This window comes from Contarinia nasturtii, unplaced genomic scaffold (assembly GCF_009176525.2).
Source record: "Contarinia nasturtii isolate CC-2019 unplaced genomic scaffold, AAFC_CNas_1.1 Cnas_scaffold_2861, whole genome shotgun sequence".
Taxonomy (NCBI): Eukaryota; Metazoa; Arthropoda; class Insecta; order Diptera; family Cecidomyiidae; genus Contarinia; species Contarinia nasturtii.
The window spans coordinates 78,486-100,866 of NW_022200178.1; the positions used below are offsets into that span (position 1 = coordinate 78,486).

Sequence of the window (22,381 nt, forward strand, 5' to 3'; positions counted from 1 at the left end):
ACTAGTTTTTTTGATTCCAAAACAATAACAATAAAAGTCGAATATGCATTGTTGAAGCCATTGTTTATGCCGCTCGTTCGCTCTTGTGAGCACAATATTTATCGCAAAAGCATCGATAAATGGAAATCTGAAACCTTGCTCTTTGTTCGACCGCGCGTCGTTTAGAAAACATATCAACGATAACGACGGAGCAAAGAAGAAGAAGAAGAAGAAAAATTTGAAAAGAAAAGAAAAATGTGTCATATATATACCTGGCGTGTAATTCATTCAGCAGCATCCACAAAAGATTGTCACACTCAAAACACACAATGTATTGCAAATCCATATACATTTAATTGTATTCGATGAGCGCGCGTGTGTGCTTTTGCGCGCGAAAATTTATATATCGTATGTGCTTTTTTTAAATCACATAAAATTCTTCAGTGTTTTTCTCTATCTTTCCGATTTATTTTCATGAATTGTTTATCTTCGTTTACTCCATTGAATAATTTTTTTCCTCCTCGACTCTTGTCGAAGGCGATAAAAATTACAACAAATGAATAGAAACTATCTGAAAGCCGCTTAACAAAACATTTATGACGAAAAATTGTGTGGTAATAATGGATCATGATCAAATCGCAAAAAAAAACAACAACAACAAATAAAATGAATATAAAAAAACAATGTACAAACAAAAGAAAGATATTATATTATTCTGATTGTGAACAAAACATGCATTTGTTTTGAATTGTCTGCCGTCGTTTTTTCCTTTTTGTCGTGGCTTTGTGAGTGAGCTGCGTGCCATAGAAGATAAATAGATGAAGTGAGTTCATCTCTCTTTCACTCATCAGCAGTGCAGTGATAGCAAATTGAATAGATCAAGATCAATATCATAGAGTCGCAATTGCACTATGATATTGCACCACACACGCACACACACACACAATCGCTCGCAAAATTCAATTGCACGCATCAGCGAGAATTTCAAAGACTGTACATTCACGAGCTTGGGGCTCCCACATCGGCGAACGGGTGACGGGCACCGAGGAGATTCATATTTCTTAAACGCTTCCAACGTCTCTAAATCTAATTGCTGATTATCTTCTTTATTTTCTTTATTATTTTTTTTTTTCGTTGTTGTTTTCAGTTCTTATGGTATGATGCACATGGAAAAATCCATGTGAAAAATGGGCAGACTGAGGTCTCAGTGCGAGCACTCGATGTGTGTTTTATATATATCTTTTTCTCTCTTCTTATTTTTCTTCTTATTATTTCTTTTTTTTTTTTAATTCGGTGGCTTAGAAGAATTCATTTGGCGTGTTTGTTTTACGGTTAAATATATTAATCTCCCACTAGATATCTATCTAGCTATCTAGCAAGCTCGTTTGTTGGGTTCACATCATTTACATTTGACAGCGAGCACGAAAAAAAAAACATTGCTCATTGCGTTTAGAGTTCACTATCAATCCACACATACTTTATGCCAAAGCGAAATTATTATTTTTTCATTACTATTATTATTATTATTCTTCATCAGTCGTCTCGCTCTCTCCTTCCCTTCATACGCTAGTTTGTTGTACTGTGTGTCTTGTATCTTTTGCAAAACTTTAGCTCTGGAGTATGTTTTGTTTTCTTCTTCTAAAATTTTTCCTTTAGCATTTTTATTGTTTTCGTGTTTCTCTTCGGAAGAAATGAGTACTGTTAGCTGTGTAATTGAGCCTCTTGCAATACGACATATGTAATAAAATATGGATATTCACGTGGTAAAATGGTAATGACGCTGTGAGATATATGTATTTATGCTGTATTTGCATTAGTTGAATACATTTTTGCAGCAGTGTTGCTGATGTTTGTTGTTGATTTTTTTTTTCGTTGTTCGTCGACAATTCATTAAAAAGTGTACGCTCATCAAAAGAACATTAGAAAGCATAGCATATTGACGGCTCCCTGTCAAAAAGGGAAAACTAGTGTTTGAGAAATATGCAAATTTAATATGGCAATGTCCTATTCACATATGGTGGATTTTACGGGGAATGAAAGAAAGAGCCGTATGCCATAATTGAACTGATAAAAAGCTGGTTCGTTGAACGGCATTTTTATAATGTTGCAATAATTCAGGTGCCCGTTTGAAAATCCAATTAATTTGAAAGTTTTCTTATTCTTGTATAATCTATCGCGCTTTACTAATCGCGATCGACATGAATTTGACCGAGCGCACACACTTACATGCTCATTCGGGTTTTTCCTCTGCTTTGAACAGCGCTTAACTAGTCAATTTTATTGATCACTTGATTCTGATCCGTTTAGTCTCTCTGTGACTCTCTAAGCCATCGATTATATCACAACCATTGCCTGAAAGTAACAATTGCATGCAGCATTTGTTGTTGCGCGTTTTTAAACATATACATACGTGAATGTGTGTGTGGCGATCGAAATCACAATTTTTTTTTAGCCGTTTGTGGACGGTGGATATTTCAATTGTTACTCTTTTTTCGTTGTTGTTCATTCCAGGCCGAACGTCGTTTTGTGGTTTCGTTTCGTCAAACGTGATATTGCATAATGAGTAATTGATATTCAAATTTGTTTCGTTTGTTTTAAGTTTTTTTATGTTCCGTACTTGTATATCTGAATCGTTTTTTTAACTTTCGTGCATTAAAATGTAGTCTTTTTCTTTGTGCATGCATTACGTAGTAAACGAGATAAATCCACAACGTCTTTTCGATGAATAAAAAAACCACCGAAATAAGTTTTCAACTTTAATCTTTTGCATGCCATTTTGTGGTCGGCTGTGATGCGTAATAAGATCATCACGAACATAATCATCTTCGAATGTTATAAAAACCCAATTCAAAGTCATTTGTATTCGTCGAACGGCGTCGGTGCCATCCGGTGATGGTGAATTTGTTTGTTTGTTTTATAGCGAAATATTACCGAAATTGCAATGAAAAGAATCTAATGCTGGTTTAATGCGAAAGAGAACAATGATTTAATGTGTGATTGCCACAACGGAAATGATCCCTTATCGTATTGGCTGACATTGCCATTAAATATTTAAATTTATGCACATCGCACCAGCAGCACACCATATATGAGATCATTGTGAACTTACACAAAACTGCCCATAACTCAAATTCATTGGCTCAGGTTAAGTTTGTCATGATCATCAGCCCGTACAAAATACGAATAGATCGCACAATATAAACGGACATGGTGGCTGATTTGGCCTGTATTTTTCTCGAATGTTGTTTTTTTTCATTTATTCGCTCACGTCTGAGAAAAATTAATAATAAAATAAATAAACATAAAACAGATGAAGATGTGCACAAAGCGAGGAGAAGCCCCGTAATCGAATTCAAGTGATTTTAATGTGCGCTTTTTTTATTCATACACTTTGTGCAATATGACACAAAAATGATGATGATTATTGATGCTGCGGTTGTCGCTGGTGCTGGTCGAGGATCAATGTTAAATGTCAAGTATTTCATCTTCTCTTTGCTATTTCATCAAAATTGAATTGAGTCATTTCATGCATGCTAGTTTTTATTCGCTCTCTCTTTCTCTTTCATTGTATTATTCACTCAAATCTTGCCATTTTGTTGTCATTATGTGTGTTCACGATATCGCGAAAATAGGGTCTCATGACTGTGTCAATACAGCGAAATGCTTGGTCATACACATTTTACTAAGTTTAGAGGTTACGCGAAGTTGAGCGAAAATTACGGGGCCCCCGTCAAACAATGTTAAAGAGAGATAAAAACGAAAAAAATTGTCAGTCGATTATGTGTTGCTGTTTTTTTTTCGACGGCGATTTCCCTTAGCCATGTGAACTGATAGCAAAGATTTCGATTTCAACGCCAAAATGGAGGACACTCGTTTCAATCGATAAGCAGCAAATCTTTACTAGTCATCTCATTCACCTGTACGCTTGCTATATGATTCAATTTAACGCAACTACAATAAAATCGGCGACCGTATAACAACAACAACAACAACAGTCAAATCATGAAAAACGATTATTTTTGCATACAATCACTAATTTATTCACAGCCGCGACAAAAACATGCCAAACAATTTGCTAAACAAACGCATAAAATTATTTCTTTTTTTCTTCGAAAAAAGTTCTTTTTTACATTTTTCATTTTCAGTGTAATGTTTTTTTTTTTAAGCCGGGCGCTACTTTTGCACACCTCTTGTGAGCTGTGTATCATTGTGTGCGGCTGTGCAAAGGGCACCTGTTATTCGTCGACAATTATTTATAGAATTGTGACAACAGCACCACATGATACATGCAAAGTGGATGAGAATGTTTCGCTATGGGGCACGGATTTTCAATTAGTGTATTTTGTGTTTGAGAGCTATCCTCTGTGATATGTGATTGGCATTGTAATTTCAAAATCAACATTTATCTCTGATAATTAAGTATTTTTGTTTGTCAAAATTAAGCATCTAATTGGCCCATGAAAAAAAAACACTTGGTTTGACAGGCACTTGAATCGGTTCAAATTTCAAAATCGAGGTGATTTTTAAATTGATCGCAAGAAGGCGTCCCTTCTATTTTACACTCAATAATTGATATGCCATTCTTAGCACTTATCGTATTTTTCCATTCAAAATTATCTGAAAATTGTCTGCTTCGTTCGAATTCAGTTCAATGAAAGGGGCCAAATTACATCGCACTCGATACACACCTTTGATGACAATTTTCAATGCAAATCAACGATTGTTCTAGTGAATTGAATTGAAGAAAAAAATACGAGCCGTGTAGCGTTGTTGAATTAAAATTCTAGAGCACAATCGAACCTCAGAATGAATCTCGCTCAGCATGAGTTTGGCGTTAATGTACGTTTAATGAAAAGCAATTTGATTGAAATTATAAACACTGACTGAGTGGTTAAAATTGCGTGTGGGAGCGCGTATGTGGCATATTAAATTTATTATTTATGATTAAAACGCGTTCGAAACGAGCGGAGCGAACGAACGAAAAAATAAAACCAAAACTGATTACTCAATAATAAATTACTCTACTGACAGCGCTACGTGCTTGTTTGTTCAAGCTTCTCCGCTCATTATTGCTCACAATCGATGTGAAAGAATTTCTTTTTGGTATTTTAACACTTGAGTTGGCCGCAGTGTCGATTTTTAACCGATATTAAATCGGTTTAACTGGTTGCATTGGCGGCACAAAAAATCGAAAGTAACCTTGGTCCTTGGTCTGAATTGTTTTGCGTGACATATGTGACACCCAAAAAAAAGCAGCCAGTCACATTAACGGTATAGCCCGCAAAATTGTCATGTACATTCATTTCGAATTCAATTGCATTCATCGTATATGCGATTATAATTGGCTTTTGTTTCGGCGAGAATCGCATGACGCGCAAATAAAAAACAACCACAACATATTCAATGTGAACATGAGTAAACATGAAATGTAAATTTTTTCGTTATTTCAAGACAGAAAATGGCAAAGAAAACTGCACTTTTTTTTCTCTGTATGAATCATAAATGCACACGTACACCACGTTGTTGCTGGCCTTAAAATATTCATAAATTTGAATATAATGTGTGTTTTAGGCGTCAATCATACAAAAATGGAAATGCTAAACTGCTGTAAATCGTGTTGGCGAACCATCCCATAACCACAAAACGGCGAACAACAAGAAGAAGAAGGTAAAAAAAACCCAAGAAGATTACAAATTCTTGAAGCGGTGGTAAGACACCATTATCTATTCCTTGATGTGTGGTTGATGGTGTTTTTTTCTCTCACTCTTTTTTCGTGGTAAAAATCAAAAACACTTTTAGGCTTCTTCCAACCATTTTATCCGAGAATTTATTTCTTCATTTTCTAGATTGTGTGCACAGAATAAATTTACTCGTGAATTGGGTAAATTAACTCTTCAATAGCTGGATGTGAAGAAGATTATCGGCGGCGGAGGTGGTGGACGGAGACAGCGACGGGGTTCATTCACTTCATTCGTTTTTCAAACCGTTTTATGGATGAAAAGCAAACGTGATTTGTTTTTTGTTTCTGTTTCGCCGTGTTGACGGTTCATCAAATTGGCTGTGGGCTACAAATTGAATGGAAGTGAATGAAAAGAGGAAGCACGATTAAACAAATGCATGTAAATACGCACAATAAACACCGAAATCGGGATGACAAAAAAAAGAGACACACACACTTCTCATGAAAAGTGAACATGAACAACGATTCTGGCTAATCGATTCGTTTACTCTTTTCAACATTCACATTTGCGACGCTTTTCATATAGACAATTGATTTGCTCGTTCACGCTCACGCTTATGCGCGTGCTTTAATTGAGTCAGTCAGTGAATCCGGTACAAGTGAATAAATATTGAAAGAAAATATATATAAGGCAATCGTCTATACATATACGCTTACCGCATCGAATTAATGACGATAATTGAATAATATGTTCGATAAATATCGGTACGGTCCATAAATTCAATTTACATTATTCATTTTGATTTGATCACAACACACACACAGTGAGAATGGAGGCAAATGAACGAGAGTGGAAGCAAAATGGAAAGTGTAAATCAAAATTTTTCACTGATTGCTAATTACCACACATTGATTGGAGTTGAAAAGAATTCCATTTCAAGTATTTGAATAGAATCAGAAGCAAAAAATAGACACAACCACTGCGAATTAATAAACCGGAGTTTGCATTGTGGCGATGACGTGGTCTAAATGCCAATAGCACCATGTGTTAATGCGAATTTCAAAGAATAGAAAACCATTCACATCCATTTTTATATATATGGATTGTGGATGATGTTGTTCTAGTTGAACTTTAAATTCGATAAGGGTTACGGATCGTTATGACCAAAACTAGCATAGAAATCGACTCGTAGAAATCGGTGATTGGATACCTGGAACCGAACATTTACCAACCACCTACACTGGTTCTTTTTTTGTGTGTCTGCCATTGGCAGGCAGCTTATTTATTTTTGCAAACTGCGTCGGATTTAACACCCGACATTAACACCACGAAAAGAGATTGCATGAGATTATTCGAAATAACCCGACAGCGAATTTTTCACTGTCTCACCTCCTCTACCTTGTTCTGTTTTTTTTTTTCAATTAAAAAGGACGTTCATTGTCCAGATCGTGGCTAATTTGAGCACCTAAACAACACCAGCAATGACAATTATAAATTGTCTGTGTACGTTTTGTTACAGAAAGAGAAAAATTAATAGAATGGTATTTGATTTTGACGTTAAATCGCATTTAACAGCGATACACATCTATGTATGGAGATGGCAAGAGGTGATTAAACGAGCTTAAGCTACGAACATATATATACATTTCGACATTTTCAAGATTTCATCGTTTTCTATGAATTGATTATTTGAACGTTTTTTTTTCTTCATTCTTTTCGCTCGTCCATTGCTCGCTCTCACACTCATTCAGTTGCTATTTTATGTTCAATTCATATTTGGTGTGTGTAATAAATGAAAACATGCCATGTCGCCCACATAAAACAAACACTCTTGAAACGATGCTATTTCACATTAAATGCTTTAAATGCGTGTGCTGTATTAGTTCGCGTGACGTTCTGTAGCTCGCGGTGTGGTTTGTGCTCATTAAGTAAAGTCGCTGACATTGGAACTCTTTCAGTAGCAAAATAGAACCTCAATATACACTGCACTATGCACACTTAATGATCTTGCATCCATCGACACGTAAAATACCGATTTTTTTGTTGCTCTTTCGATTTTTTTTTCATGAGCAGAAAGAGCGAACAAAAAAGGTCGAATGGAACATTTAATCAGATGACTTCATGCGTTTAAATGAATATTGCGTGGTGCTGACGGTGACGACCATTGGTCACAATTGGTTGCTATTGAGGAATCGGATTTTTCTCACACACACACTTACTCATTTAACTAAAATGACTTGCATAAAGATGGCGTTTGCTTTGTTTTTCAATCATGTCTTTTCTTCATGCTTCCGTGTAACATTGAAAATTGAATACGCTTTTTTACGCCGTATTGATGGATGAGCGTTTTTTTTTCGGCCAATGTAATAAAAATTTGAAAACGCAACTAAAAAAACCATTTGCTAAGTTGATATCATGGATTTATATCCATTGCTCACAGCGGTTTATGATCAAATAATTGGGAATTAACGCCATTCGGTTGATTGGATAATATTTTATTATGCACTCATTATCTCATCGATAGAAAATGCCATATGTATATTTTTTCGTATTTAAAATAACGAAGACACGAAGAAACCACAGAAAATTAGCGAAACAATCGCAATAACGATGTGTGATTTACCGTCAAACCGAAATGAAATATCACATAAACAATTTTAATAAATGCCTGTGTGTTTCGATTTAATTTGCATTTCATTGCCATCAAGTTGCTGTTTACATCGTTTGGACACACGAATTATCCCCGTTGGATTCAATCGAATTCACAACACTTTTGTATTTATTCATAATCTTTTCGTTTCGGTCATTCCAAAAATAAAATCCGAATTTTATCGCGTAATTGTGGAATTAAATAAATAAATTCGAATTCTGAAGTAAACAAAATGATCACCTGACTGAATGGGATTCTTTGTAAATCCAGTTTCATATTGACTTATGATTCGTGCTGATTAGCATCGAATCAAAAAGGTGCAGTGCGTGTGTTTTGATATAGTTGTCTAAAGAAATCGCCATCAATGTTAAATGATCCAAATTGAATTGGACAGACAGCGGTATTTCGGTGGTGTTGTGATGAATGCATTCTTGTGGTATTCTAGACGCGCATTTATTCAACTGGCGTCGGATAGTTTTACTCTTTTGTGGCGAAACTTGATCTCATTTTATTGACGAGTCAATCACTTCCAGAAAAAAATCATACGGTCGCATGAAAGCGAACAAACGAAACAAATTGAAAATGGGCGGTTCGTTGAAGCAAATTAAATTCATTAATTGGGATTGTGAAGTGCGTAAGCGTGTGTTGTGTTGTGTGCATCCATATGTCGAAATCGCTAAGAATCACATCAGATGAAAAGATTTCAAGCAACGAACCTCATAAATCATTACATCCGACACCAATGCTGAATGTTTCACACAACATTCCATTAATGTTGATTTTACGCCCTTAAGTAATCAACGCATGTAACCCATCTTGCATACGCGGTCAATTCCGTTGTTTTCTTGTTGTTGTTGTTTTTTCTTCAGTCTGTCTGTGCTTTGTTTCTGCGCACACACAGCGTGGTATTACATCCCGGATCGGAAACGAAAAGTGCAAACTGAGAAATTGCAGAAAAAATAATGAATGCGATCCAATGAAACAGACGACATGCACACATTGAATTATGTGTGCTGCACCTTCGATTACTTTCGACTTTTATCTTGTATATCTCTTTTGCAGAGAGAGAGAGAGAGAGAGAGAGAGAGAGAAAGAGAAGGACGAAAAAGGGAAATGACGACTAAAAAACCAATTGGATTAAGTCCATGTGCGCCAATCAAATGAAATTACACTTCACGCCAATAATTTCTGTCTAATAATGCGCGCAAGCTGAATGATTTGATCGCAAGAAATTTAGAAATAGACACACCGAGAAGAAACGGCATGTAATAGAAGCCATTGACTTCGTTTTCAGTTGATATCTACTCTAACTAACGAAAATTGTTTCTAAAAACCCCCGTCGCACCGCACTGTTTCCATTTGGCTTTGGGTGATGTAATTCACGTGTTTTGAACTCAATTGCTCATTCGTTTGCTATAGCTTCGGTGCAAAACATTATGTGAATTGAGCGCGGCCATTTATTGGATTTATTACCAGCCGTACAATTGTTTTTATCTGCTTTTAATCACGCTTAATGCAGTTCAATTTTGTGTTTTAACTCTATAATTTTCCTGCCATTCATTAGCTATTAGTTGCGGATTCTATTTTGGTGGTGTTCGCCAATCGGACACACCATTTTTTTTCTTCATCTTCTTCTAAAAGAGAAGAATTAACCTTTTCGCATTATTATATTCTTTGTGAGATATTTAATTGTCTGGTCCATGTCTTCATTCTCATCACTTTGTTCGATTTTAGAATTAGATTCTCACAGAGAAGAAAAAAATGGAAAATCGTTTTCAAATATAGTAATATATATCTCGTCGATTTTTGTGCTGTTTCGAAAAGCGACCAATGAAACGGAAACTTTTGGTCGATATGAACGAAAAAAATGCGTTGGGTGTAAATGAATGAGATTTTTTCTTTTTCTGTAGCAGATGGTATTTCAAACGAAATGACCAATGACCATAAATTGATGAAAAAATTGAAAGCGGTCTTGACCATTTTTGGATGAATTACATATTAAGTGGTCGCTTATTCGAATGTCTCTTCTGCTGAAAAGTGAAAAATAACACCGAAAAACGTGCACACACACACTGAGCAAAGCGAAAGTTTAGGGCCAAGAAAAAAGTGCAGATATTTCACATTTCATTGATTCGGTTCAAGTGCCTTTGCCATTCCCATAGCAAAAAAAACCCGCACCGTTCACGTTCAGAAAACAATGTACAAATTAGCTTAATGATTTTTTTCTCTCGAAAGAAAGAGAATTTAAAATAATATAAGAAGTAACCACAGAGAAAAGTAAATTAATCGATGATCATTCAGCAAAGTTCTTTGACTTGTGTTTATTATATCACCGCAGAAGGAAAGAGAGAAAAAAAAACCGTAGGACTGACTTTAAGAGCAAAATCATTTAAGCAAATGTAATTGATCTTATGCGTGCGTGGGTATTTTTTATATTTGAACTGTGTTTGGTCGTTGAATAACAAAAAGAAGATTAAGCAACGCAAAAAATTGGCGAAAAAAAGCAAGAAACTGAAATAAGTTTAAGTAAAGCGAGAATTCAATTGGCTATTTCATTGTTGGCTTGTGGAAAAGAATCTCCCTAATCGAGCGCTTTATTCTAAGCAAATGTTCGCCTTTGATTGTGTGATGGAGGCACGTACTTTTGTTAATACATAAAAACCGCCATCAAAAGAATCAGTTCAAAAGCGATTGAACATGGTAGTTCAAACAATTTATGAATTAAAATTGCAACAAAAAAGAGCGGAATTACCATTATGATTGCCAACCGAAAAGAAACATGCCATTCAAAAGGCAAGCAAACGCCATTGAATGTTTGCTATATTTGCAAGAGCAAAAAAAAAAACAACAAGAGTATTGTCAAAACAAATATTCCATGTATCACGATATTTTTTGCAAGAAACTGTTAAATGCTCCGTTGCGAGCAACGAGCTTTGTGATTTCATTTACGTTTGGATCATTCGCTAAAAATAGCCATATGGTGTATATTGAATGTTGTGCGTTATTGTCGTTGCGCGCAATCGAATCGCGAATACCGTCATCACGCATACATTACCTAAACACACCGAATGCGCACCACGACGAAGCTAATTTATTCAATACAATTCATCGTCAGCTTGAAAAACCTACACACACTGTTTGCTCAAAAAAACAATTCCAAACTCTAATAGATATATACGTGTATCGCGCACATTTTCAAAAAGAAAAGAAATCTAAACGAAGTTCATTTACACAATTATCTTCGACTAATCTCGATCTCGTACACATGGAAAATGTGTTCAAAGAAAAGAAATATGTGAATTAATTGTTCATTGTTCAATTAAAAAAGAGCCACCTTTCTAATGCATTCAATTTTCCGTAGACAACAACACACGAAAAAAAATTAAGCGAACGTAATCGTTGCAATCAAATAGACACTTAATCGAATGACTAAACTTGGCACAGAAAACAAACTGGACAATCAAACAATGTATGGAAACAGAACAGAGAGATGAAAAAAACACGCGCAATAACAAACATTAAATGACTTTGTATTGTATCATATCCGAGGTAGACAGTTGTTGATTGTTTTATGAGGTTTTCCCTTCCAAAATATAGAAAAAAAAATCAAAAACAAAATTTCATATTCGAATGAAATAGAAATAAAAAATCATTTGTCGCGTGCGCGGAATGACAAGGGAAGATTCAATCACTCATATGAAAAGTGTTTTTTTTAATGTGTGCTAATATCAAATGTGTATCTTTCTCACACAGCCGTACATTTCATTGTTGCTCATTTTTACAAATAGTTTTCAATCGGTCGACTGCTCACCGTTTGGCTTACGTAACGATCGCAGTTTTTAGTTCAGTGTTAGATCGCTGCTCAAAATGCCGTACTCCAAATGAAGTCATATGGTTTTCTTTGATATTTTTTTTTGTTTATTTTTGTTTAACAGCCTTATGTTAGATTCGTGTTTGTTGCGAACGTTGTTCATTTCAATGCCTTTGACACAATCAGTTCGAATTGTGTGATTTGATGTTGAACACCGTATTCAAACGAAAACTATCAATTTTGCGGCGCTTTGTGGTCGCCAAGCACACAAAATGAAAGAAAAACTGCATTTTCAAAGCTCTTCCAAAGTCAATAAGTTTCTCGTTCGAGAGAAGAAAAAAAAAAAACACAAAACCGGATTAATGGCCACCGTCGCCGTCACCGCTGTCGAATGACTTAAGCATTCGCGAGATGTGGGTTTGGCATTTTATCACATCGACTTTGTAAATGCGGCGAAAAGCATTTTTTTATGAATAAATTCGTATGAAATTGATATAGAAAGAAAAACGCACAGAAAACAGCGCGCTAAATCACTGTTGTCTTCGTCGTTGTTGTCGTTGATGCTGCCACGCAAACATATCGCCAGCAACACTGATGTAAATATTATCTCGGTCCAGGTTTTTGTTGCTGTTTTCTGTTGCATGGCTATTCAGTTACTACTCTATTGCTGTCTGTTTCTTAATTCAGTTTAATGTCATATATTGCCTTTGCTCGAATCAATTTTATCGCCACTTATTCATCTTATTGAATTTCAATTTTATATTTCTGCTTTACATTGTGAATGCGCATATCTCTTTCATTTTACTGGCGACATATTATATTCCATTCAACAGCACACTTTTATGCCATTTTTTTTTATCCATTAACTTTATGATTTAATATTACGTTTTATAATGCAACAATTTGTTCATTGTTTGACATTTTAAATGGTAAAAATCGTATTGACAGCGCCATAATATCTTAGCGGACAATATAACGCGGCCGCTGTGGCGAATGACAAATTTTATGCGACCACATTTTTGTTGAGGAGGAAATGAAAATTACCAAACGTGACCATCGTGTCTTTGTTTCTTTTTTCTTGTGACGATCCATTGCACTTTCTTATTTTTTCGATATTTTATATTGTAACAAAAGTGAAACAATAGACGTTTCACGACTTCCATGTCACACAGACATTTCGATACCATCATACAATAATATTCGATTAGTGATGTGCGAGCACCAAGTTACTCTGAATTAACACCGTGGACGGCTAAACATACCTGAAGAAAAAAAACTACACACACATTCATAATGTCGAAAAACAACCGAAATGAGTTAGAAATCCAGAGAGACATTCGAGTGGCCTTTCATGCGCTAATTTTATCATCGTTTTTACATTGAAAATGTTAGCATCAGCGGTGACTAAAATGTTGTTTTAGAAGTGGCTAGCTTCGATGTCGGCCACGTCAATATGACCAAATCGAGCGAACGAATAGAAAAAACAAGAGGAATTCACGTTGATTTGATGATATGTATTACCATGTTATTTTTACTTTTTTTTTCATTTTATTCAAACGTCTGCTAATATCGTCTCTGAGATGTTTGTTAAGTGCCAAACCCCACGAATGACTTTTTTTTGTTGTTAAATTTTTGCTTCGTTCGTATATTCGTCAAATCTCATAAGTGATTCGATAAAAATGACAATGATTTTACGGTCAAAGCGAGAAAACTTGTAGTTTATTCAAATTTGGAATGATTTTATGCGTTTTAACTTGATTGTTCGGTGAGTATGTATGGAAGATTCGTTTGTCAAAAAACGAAGAAGAAGAGACAACATCAAATTTATTAGCAATGATGACAATTCATCAGCAATGGTCAAGAATATAAAAATGGTTCGTATTGTTCTTGGGCTGGCAAACACAAAAATTGCAGGAAATTTGAGAATGAATGTTCCGTGTTTCGGCGCTGAAGATGTTTTTTTTTTTCGTTGTCTTCAGTTTTAATTGTCTGTTGTTTGCAAATACACATTTCCTTTTTGTATTAAAATTCCATGAATGATACTTCAGCAGCCAAACCATGAGTAAATACTGTTTTTAAAGAGCCTGTGTAAATTCATTATATCGCACTGTCGTCGCAACAACCAACCGAAACGCACTAAATCTCTGTTTTTTTGTACGTTATCCCGCTCGGTTTGTTTCTGTGTATGGTTTCCGTTGGGTGCCTGTGTACTCTCATGCTACGCCATTGGAATATTGACGAAGTGGCCATAAAGTGAATTTATGTAATTGATGAGCAATCTTCACCACGCACTCAATCGCACTCGTTCAACGGACACGAAAACATATACAATAAATTGTTGTAAAAAATGCATTCAAAATTCAAATCGCTACCAAACCAATATCTCTTTCTCTCTCCTGCTCTCTACAAACAAAATGAGTTATGAATCTCATTATTAATTTGTATATAATGTGTTTTAAAAATGACAATTTTGCTTTCGATCATCGAGTTATATAATGAAATAAAAATTTCATCGAAAACAAATGTGTTCGAATCGAAATGAAACGAAAAGATTCAATTAAATGAAATAGTACACAACGACAATCGGTGCCGGTCGATTGATCGATCAAAACAGATATTACGCCCGTAATTCCGAGCAAATAAAGGAACAGACAGTCAATATTAACACGCACCAATCCAATGAATATATATGTATATATGCAACAAGTGTCAATAGCGAACATTGAGAGAAGAAGAAAAAGCGTCGAGAATGTAACGAGGTACGAACAAAAAGTATGTACGATAATTTATTAAAATAGAATCGAGCTGTGTGTGCGTCTGTGCACGACAAAAAATCTCTTTTTCTCACTCAATCCGAAGACGGATATGCGTTCAGAAACGAAGAAAAAAGTAAGAACCTCAGCAATTGTAGCAATGCACGACACTTGAGTCATACAGAACGGATTGTTAAGTGAATTCACTGTCTAACTAAGGAAAGATTACGACAATTTTACTGTGAACATGTTTTGTGGTCGCTTCACACAAACACATGCACACTCATAGGCAGGGCGAAAGGGAAAAAACACAGCCATAAATAAAAACGTGTTGTTTCCGCGTGAGGATGATGCTGCGATGGTACGCACATGAAGAGACATACACACGCATTCTCTTCAATAAACAATTAGAATTCCGATCGAGTCTTAAACCATCTGTGCAAACGTAGAGGTTGTTGAATTTACTATTCAGTTACTCTTTTTATTCTTCTCTTTATCTTCTTATAATCGGGCCTGTTTTATCTACTCTCATTTCCATCTCGCATTGCTAAGAATTTGATTTCGAAACAGAAACTGCATTCTTTTTTTTTCTTAAAACGGCGATGTTGTTCAACAGCACGAGTGCAATGAGCTCGTTAACAGTTTTATTTTATTTTGGACATCATCAGCGCAACCGACAACCATCCAACCGAAAACATAAATGATTGTGCCATTAAACAAGTTGAGGCTCACTTAAGATGACTACTACGTGTGTCATTGGAACACTGAATTTCAGAGATTTAGGTTTTTTTTCTGGGTTTGTCGAGGTTGACGGAAATCATACAATCAACACACAAAGATCTTGTGTTTGTATGCATAATTATCCGTGTACTTCGGGCATTTTCAAGAGAAGAAACGCGTGTGAATCAATTTTTTTTTCTCTTATTATTTCTCTTATTGAATATATACATAGAGACGGGGAGGGAGAGAGAGAGAAAAAAATAACATACACAATTTATATTTAAAGATTCAATCGCTATGTACACCTATCTTTCTGGTTACTTTTATCTCGATTCGTTTCGTATTATATTTTTTTTCGCTCGGCATAGAATGACGACGACAACGACAATGACAGCAATTATAGTTATTATGCAAAAATCGGTTATACAAATTGAATGTGGTCGACAGATAGATTTGATATACACTAGTTGCTTGGGTGGTTGTTCACATTTCTTCAATCGAATCGAAATTAAAAGTAATATTGAACGATGACTCTTGACAATTATACAATGTGAGATTCACTGAGCACCAGCACACACACAAACACAGCAAGTTTGTATCACGCAATCCAACGATGCATTCCATTGAGAGTGTCTCACAGTAGAGGAAAAAAAAATCAACGACGATGAACATTACAGAATATGCGAAACTTATAATACGGCATAAATACTCACACAGAGAAAAAATGACCACGAATGTCATTGAAAATCTATTTTTCATGCTATTCTATTATTATTCACTCGGTCGTTTCTTTTGTTTGTTGTCTTTGATGGAATCTGTTTCACTAGGAAATTAATTCCAATAGAAAATGCGTCAATTTTCCAGCAATATGAGTTGAACTAAATTTTTTCGAAATTATTAAAGAAAAAAATCACATTTTTTTACATAAAATAACCGTATATTATATTGATTTTTTTTTGGGCTAACGGATGATGAAATGCGATTCAATGACAAAAAATGACAACTGCATGCCTACACAACTGAACTGCCGAATAAATGACAAATAAGTCTCTTTACTTGAACATTACTATTTCGAAAATGGCACATGAAATCGCTAAATGTTAAGCGTCTCCCCAACTCTTTCCACAAAACTGTTATCTATTATGCGGTCATTGGACACACAGTGTATACGGTGCAAATACCGGTGATAAATCATGGGGTAATTAAAAAAAAAGTAGTAAAATACACCGTTACCCAATTGAATGACACTCTAACACGCATGCGAATTAGCCAAAGACAAAAGGAAATTTAGCATTTATGGGCTATTTAATTATGATTATGCATTTCAACTGTCACACAAAAACCATTATTTAGTTACTTTTATGAGTACATATTTGTAATTATAAGTAATTTCTACAAACTCCACAATTTCTTATGTGCTACTTGAATGCGTTGGACGCCGTAGAAACAAATAGAAAATGAATTCAATAGCCATTGTTTTTTTATGGAAATATCTTCTAAAATCATTGAAAGAATTGAGATTTAACCTTTTTGTAAAAAGATTGTCTTTTCAATTTGAAAAAATCAATGTTACGTCCGTGTTTGTCTAATTACAAATTTTGCTCATCACCTGCAAACAAAATTCCCAATTCCATGTTGGTCTCTAACCAAAAATTCATATTTGCCAAAAAAAAAAAAAAGAAATCGTTTAGAAACTCATAAGCATCACATATTTTTCGACTATTTTATATGGATCGCGTGGGCATCTTTGGATGCGCATCCTAATTCAACATTTTTGCTCCACCTCTTTCTCTTTTTCGTTGATGACTTCGATTGCCGAAATTATTTTTTTCTTCGCTTGAGTCGTGCCATTTTTGGAAGTTGCCATTCATTCGGATCAGTTTCTGTTTGCTCATCATCTGAATTTCACAATATGTATTCAAATACCATATAGTCATCAAGATTCAATTCAAAGCGAAAAAAAAACCTGGCTTCAATCTCTAATAAGCTTTTCATTGATCTACACTTGATATGCGCGATTGAAATAAAGAAAGATTGAAAGCGAATGAAATGTGCACAGCATTTCAACATGAACTTGAAAGATATTTGATTTGTTAACGGTCAGGTATTTTACATCTTCTTTTGTGATCGCCATACAATGAACATCCATAATCAAAGACAAACAAATTCCAGTTTTCGAGATGAGAATTTTTGATATTTCCACATAAAATCAGTGCTCAGATGAGCGACCGATCGCACTTTCTATATCGCATATATTGATTTTTAACGAATCTGTTAACTATATACACACAGTAAAATTCAAACACTTTTCTATTATTTAAATAAAAACAATTTTTAAACCAATACCAATACCTTAACTCGAATAAATATTTACAAAGTATCGCAATAGAGAAGAAAATGAAGATCTTTTTTTTATTATGGGAAAATTGGATATTTCGAATTTGAATAATTTTTGTATTAGTTTCGTCTATGGCATTTATAAACAAGATTGTGACTGACAGAATGAGTTCTTCAAATTTATGGCCGATCTCTTAACCGATTTTCACGTTTAGGTGCATCATTTATTCATGTTTGTTTTACTTTAATTTGCCTTCACTTTTATTTTCTACTGGCCTTTATTTTCCACCGGATTTTCTGTGGCTTATTTCTTGCGCAATCGAATTGATGCACAATCGAAACTTAAGAATATACACACAAAATTACTTAATACATTTTAATGGATCAACCAAAGAGAATGGGACGGTGTTTCGTCTTAAATTTATCATTTTTTCGGATTTTCGGATCATTTTATGATCAGGTATGCTGTTGTTTTGGCACTACACGATTCTTTTTCACTAATCAAATGATTTTGTGTGTATTTTTCTTAAGGCGGAATTTACTTTTCATTTATCATCCAAGTCACAATCTTGTTTCTTCATCTTCACGGCACCTTTTCAGATTGGAAGGGGCCTTAAAATGAAACTTATTATTAATATTTCCAATCGTTAGTCACATATTTCATTCGAAGATTCAGCATTAAATTTCGTGCAAACTGATGATTTTGCGATAAGAAAAGCGCGTCCGAAATGATTTATGGTCACTAGATTCTTTCATGATTTGATTTTTGTTAACGACTTGCTAATTGTTTTATTAGCAATTATTTCAGGCTTTTTTTCGGACATTTTATCGGCCAACATAAAATTGCATATTTTTTTTGCAAAATGTAATTGGACGTATAAGTTGTTGTTCGGATGATTTTTTTTCTCTTCGGTTTTATGGCTGTTTTCAATTTTTCTGGCTTCTGTATTTTTTGTACAACTGCTGCATTTTTGTGCAATAAATTGATGTTAGTTCTCTTTGCGTGATTTATTTCAAATTAATTGAATTTGTTTGTTCGATTTTGGTCATAAATTAACGATTAAACGTCCACATCTGCGTGCGCACCAATTGAAATACTCCGGCATCATTACACAGTTTTAATTAATTGCTATGTTCGTTTTAAGTCTCACAATTATGCTTGATCAAATTATACAAATTGTTTTCGTTCGTTTTTGTCTATGCTTTTTTCCCACTGAGTTTTTTTTGTGTATTCGCAGTTTTTATTTACACTTTGGTTTTTTTTTCAAGCGTCTTCATAGGCGACGATGATTTGATCACAGGGATTGGGCTCCATTGTCAGTAGCAATTTTGTTTGGTTAAAACGGTGGCAATTTCTTAGAATTTGGTAATTTTCGATCGAAAATTATATAGATAGAAATTTTTCAATGAGGTTTTTGCTAAAATCGATCGCTTTAGATCGAAAAATACAAATTCTAAAAAATTGGTTAAATTATCAAATTTTGGAGAATTTTCTTTTTTTCATTCAAAATTCCACGTAAAACCATTGGCCAAAAATTTAAATGAGACTTTTTGACTCTCTGACTATGGTCACCCGTCACTATGATTAAAGTCCATTTTATTTCGACATGGGCCAGTTGAAGGTTTCAAATGAGTGTAAAATGTTTTTTCCAAGAAAATAATCCAATTTTAACAAATTTCAAGGCCATTGCCAACGTAAAAAAACACCAGGCACTTCAATTCTGTTGCGCACATTTTTATTTATGTTTCTTTTGTTTTACTCTTTTTTTCTCTCTCTCCCATTTCGAAAGTATTTTTTCAACTCGCTCATTGGCGTTGTAGTGTTTGATTGCACTTGAATAATTTTTCATCCATAAATTGATTCTCCAAGCCAAGGAAAAGCCGTGCGTTAATCACAAAAAAAGTTATTAATTGCAGCTTTATTCGCATTGTTTTCGAATCACTGAGTTTTCGTTGATGTGTTTTTTTGTTTGCTCTCATGCATTGTTTTCAATTCTATTTCAATGGTATCGTTTTCATTTGCACATCACATTATTCTCACTTTTCATGCACGATTACAAATTTGAGCAAGAAAAATTAATGATGATAGTCGATGCGGTGGCAGTGCATTGGAAAATTGTATTGAAGAAATTTGTGAATTTTTCATTTAAAATTTCTGTAAAACAGACTCTGAACCAATTGTCGTTGAACCAATAAAAAAGAAACTTAATTTTAGCTTTTATAACATTTCACCAATTATTATATTTAAGCAAAATAAAAAAAATCCACGATATTATTTTCCACTTAAAATAAATGAAATTCGCGCAAAATCCATTTTGATGTTACACAAATGTAATCCATGGCAAGCATTTTGTAACACATGAAGCGCGACGAGAAATTATTCTAAGTCCTCAAAAATTGATGTGGATTTTTTTGTCAAGTGTTCAAGTGAAAAAATTTCAAAGTCCTTTTGATTCGCACATCTGGTGCAATATTGTGAAAAAAATCCATAAAACTAGCGATAAGTCACCTGACGATCTATCAAATTTGCGGTGAAATGCACAAAATATTCCAATTTTTTTATTATGTCTCACACAGAGTAATGATAATATTTTTTTCAATTTTTTTGCACTTTGGTTAAACGAGCAATTTTTTGTCAAAGTTCGAGAAATTCACTAATTCCTTCAAAAATACACTTTTTTGGTCATTTTCGAGACTTCCACAAAAAAAACTCAATCATTTCATAATTTTTCCATTGATTTTTATAAAAAACTTTTATAATTTCGTCGAAGTTGTACAAAATTCACAGAAACCGAGAAAAAATATCCGATAAAATAATCCATATGCCAAATGATAATCCAGTTTGATGCGAAAATTAATGCTGAATCGATGATTTCCTTCATCTTTTCCTCCAAAATGCGATGATTTTTTGTAGCACAAAAGAATTAAATGATTTTTTTTGTAAAACACTCACCATTCACCATGGCTACTTGGCCACAGCGTGATGTTGGAAAACTTTGACGAAAAAAATTTTGCCACTCTTCTGCGTGCACAATAAAAAACAAAATCTATTTTTGGTAAGTATACACTTCTTATTCACTCAAAGTCTGAACTAAGACTAAATTTTGCTCTCGCGATGTTGAGAGTTTTAACAATTGGGTGTAAGAGATACGCGGATTCATCGAACAATACATGCAACATAAGACACAAATTCTCTCTTCAATTCTCTCAGTTGGCGTTCACCTACAGCACACCATCGAAAGATTTCTCAGGTGAAAGAAACCCGACAATAGCCGAAAGAAGAAACCACGGCTATGTGATACGAATATAACCATATGTGTCCACGAATTCAATGTATTCTCTCGCACGCGAAAAGAGATACATTCACAATATTATTTCGTTGTCTGTTTTGTGCGGATCTTCTTTCTCAATATAGCGTAGCCGCAACGAGATCGACTCAACACCTATACAATCACATGCCGAAGCGATCGCACTCAGCCGAATGATCGAAAGAAAAAGACGGTGAAGCAGAGAATTGAATGCACGCAAATACATTCCTTTAACACTCTATTCAAGTTAATTGTTATGGACTGGAAGTCAAGTCAAACGTTATGCTCTCTTACGCGAATGGCACATTCTATATGGTTGTTTTTTTTTTATTTCATGCCTATAAAGGTGATGAATGTATGTTTGCCATCGAGTCGACGGCATTGCATGCGCGTGACAGCGGTTTGCTACATGTGAGCATACATACGATCTGCGTGTTGGTGTTTGTGTACGAAGAAGGTAATGCCGGATAAGAGCTAGTATATTGTTACCGTTTTGTTTACAAACGCGGAGCAAGCATGCTGGATCGTGACGAATGCAATGATGACGACGATTTAAGTGATCACGTCATAACACAGACACTCGCACCTGTGCAAACTGTTTCGTTGTGTGTTCGGCTCTGTCGTACGCTCTCACCGAGCTTCGGATGTAAACAGAGAGTTAAAACGACTCTCTGCTCTCCGATCATTTATTTTTGTTTGCTTCGCAGCAAAGAGAAGAGAGCAATTTCGTTTGCAGTGAAGCATGGTCAAATCATATGTTTACATGCGGCATGTGTGCCGGCAGGTAAAAACCGGCTGCCGGTTCCAGTTTCTTTTTTAATTCATTGATTCACATGAACTGGAAATTTTGATGCGTAAACAGAGAGTGAGGCACGTTGTAAGTGGAGTGCAAGTAAGTGTGTGTATGCCGTGCAATGCATTTAGAGACGGTGAATTGTTGGAATCGATGACACGATATTTTGCGGCGAATGAATACAAACTGTGACGATCAATCAAACAGATGAAAAGATAGGTAGAAGGCTTGCCTTTCTTGTTCACCTACGGGACTAAACCGAACGGCAATTTATTACTTACCTTCTCAGTTATTTCGTCGTTTTTTTTTTCGTTGTGTCCGTTTTCTTTCTCCGTTTCGCTTATTTGTA

At 34.8% G+C, this 22,381-nt stretch overlaps 1 protein-coding gene across 1 annotated transcript in view; it reads right to left on the minus strand.

Annotated features, from left to right (window-relative positions):
• Positions 1-20,974, minus strand: part of LOC116349374 — a gene marked incomplete at its 3' end in the record, with an annotated part of 98,503 nt that extends 77,529 nt beyond the window's left edge. Inside the window, exon 1 of the mRNA XM_031780776.1 lies at positions 20,885-20,974. Coding sequence (XP_031636636.1) covers positions 20,885-20,894 — 10 coding nt within the window. The remainder of the gene's footprint in view (positions 1-20,884) is intronic.
• Between the last annotated feature and the right edge of the window lie 1,407 nt (positions 20,975-22,381).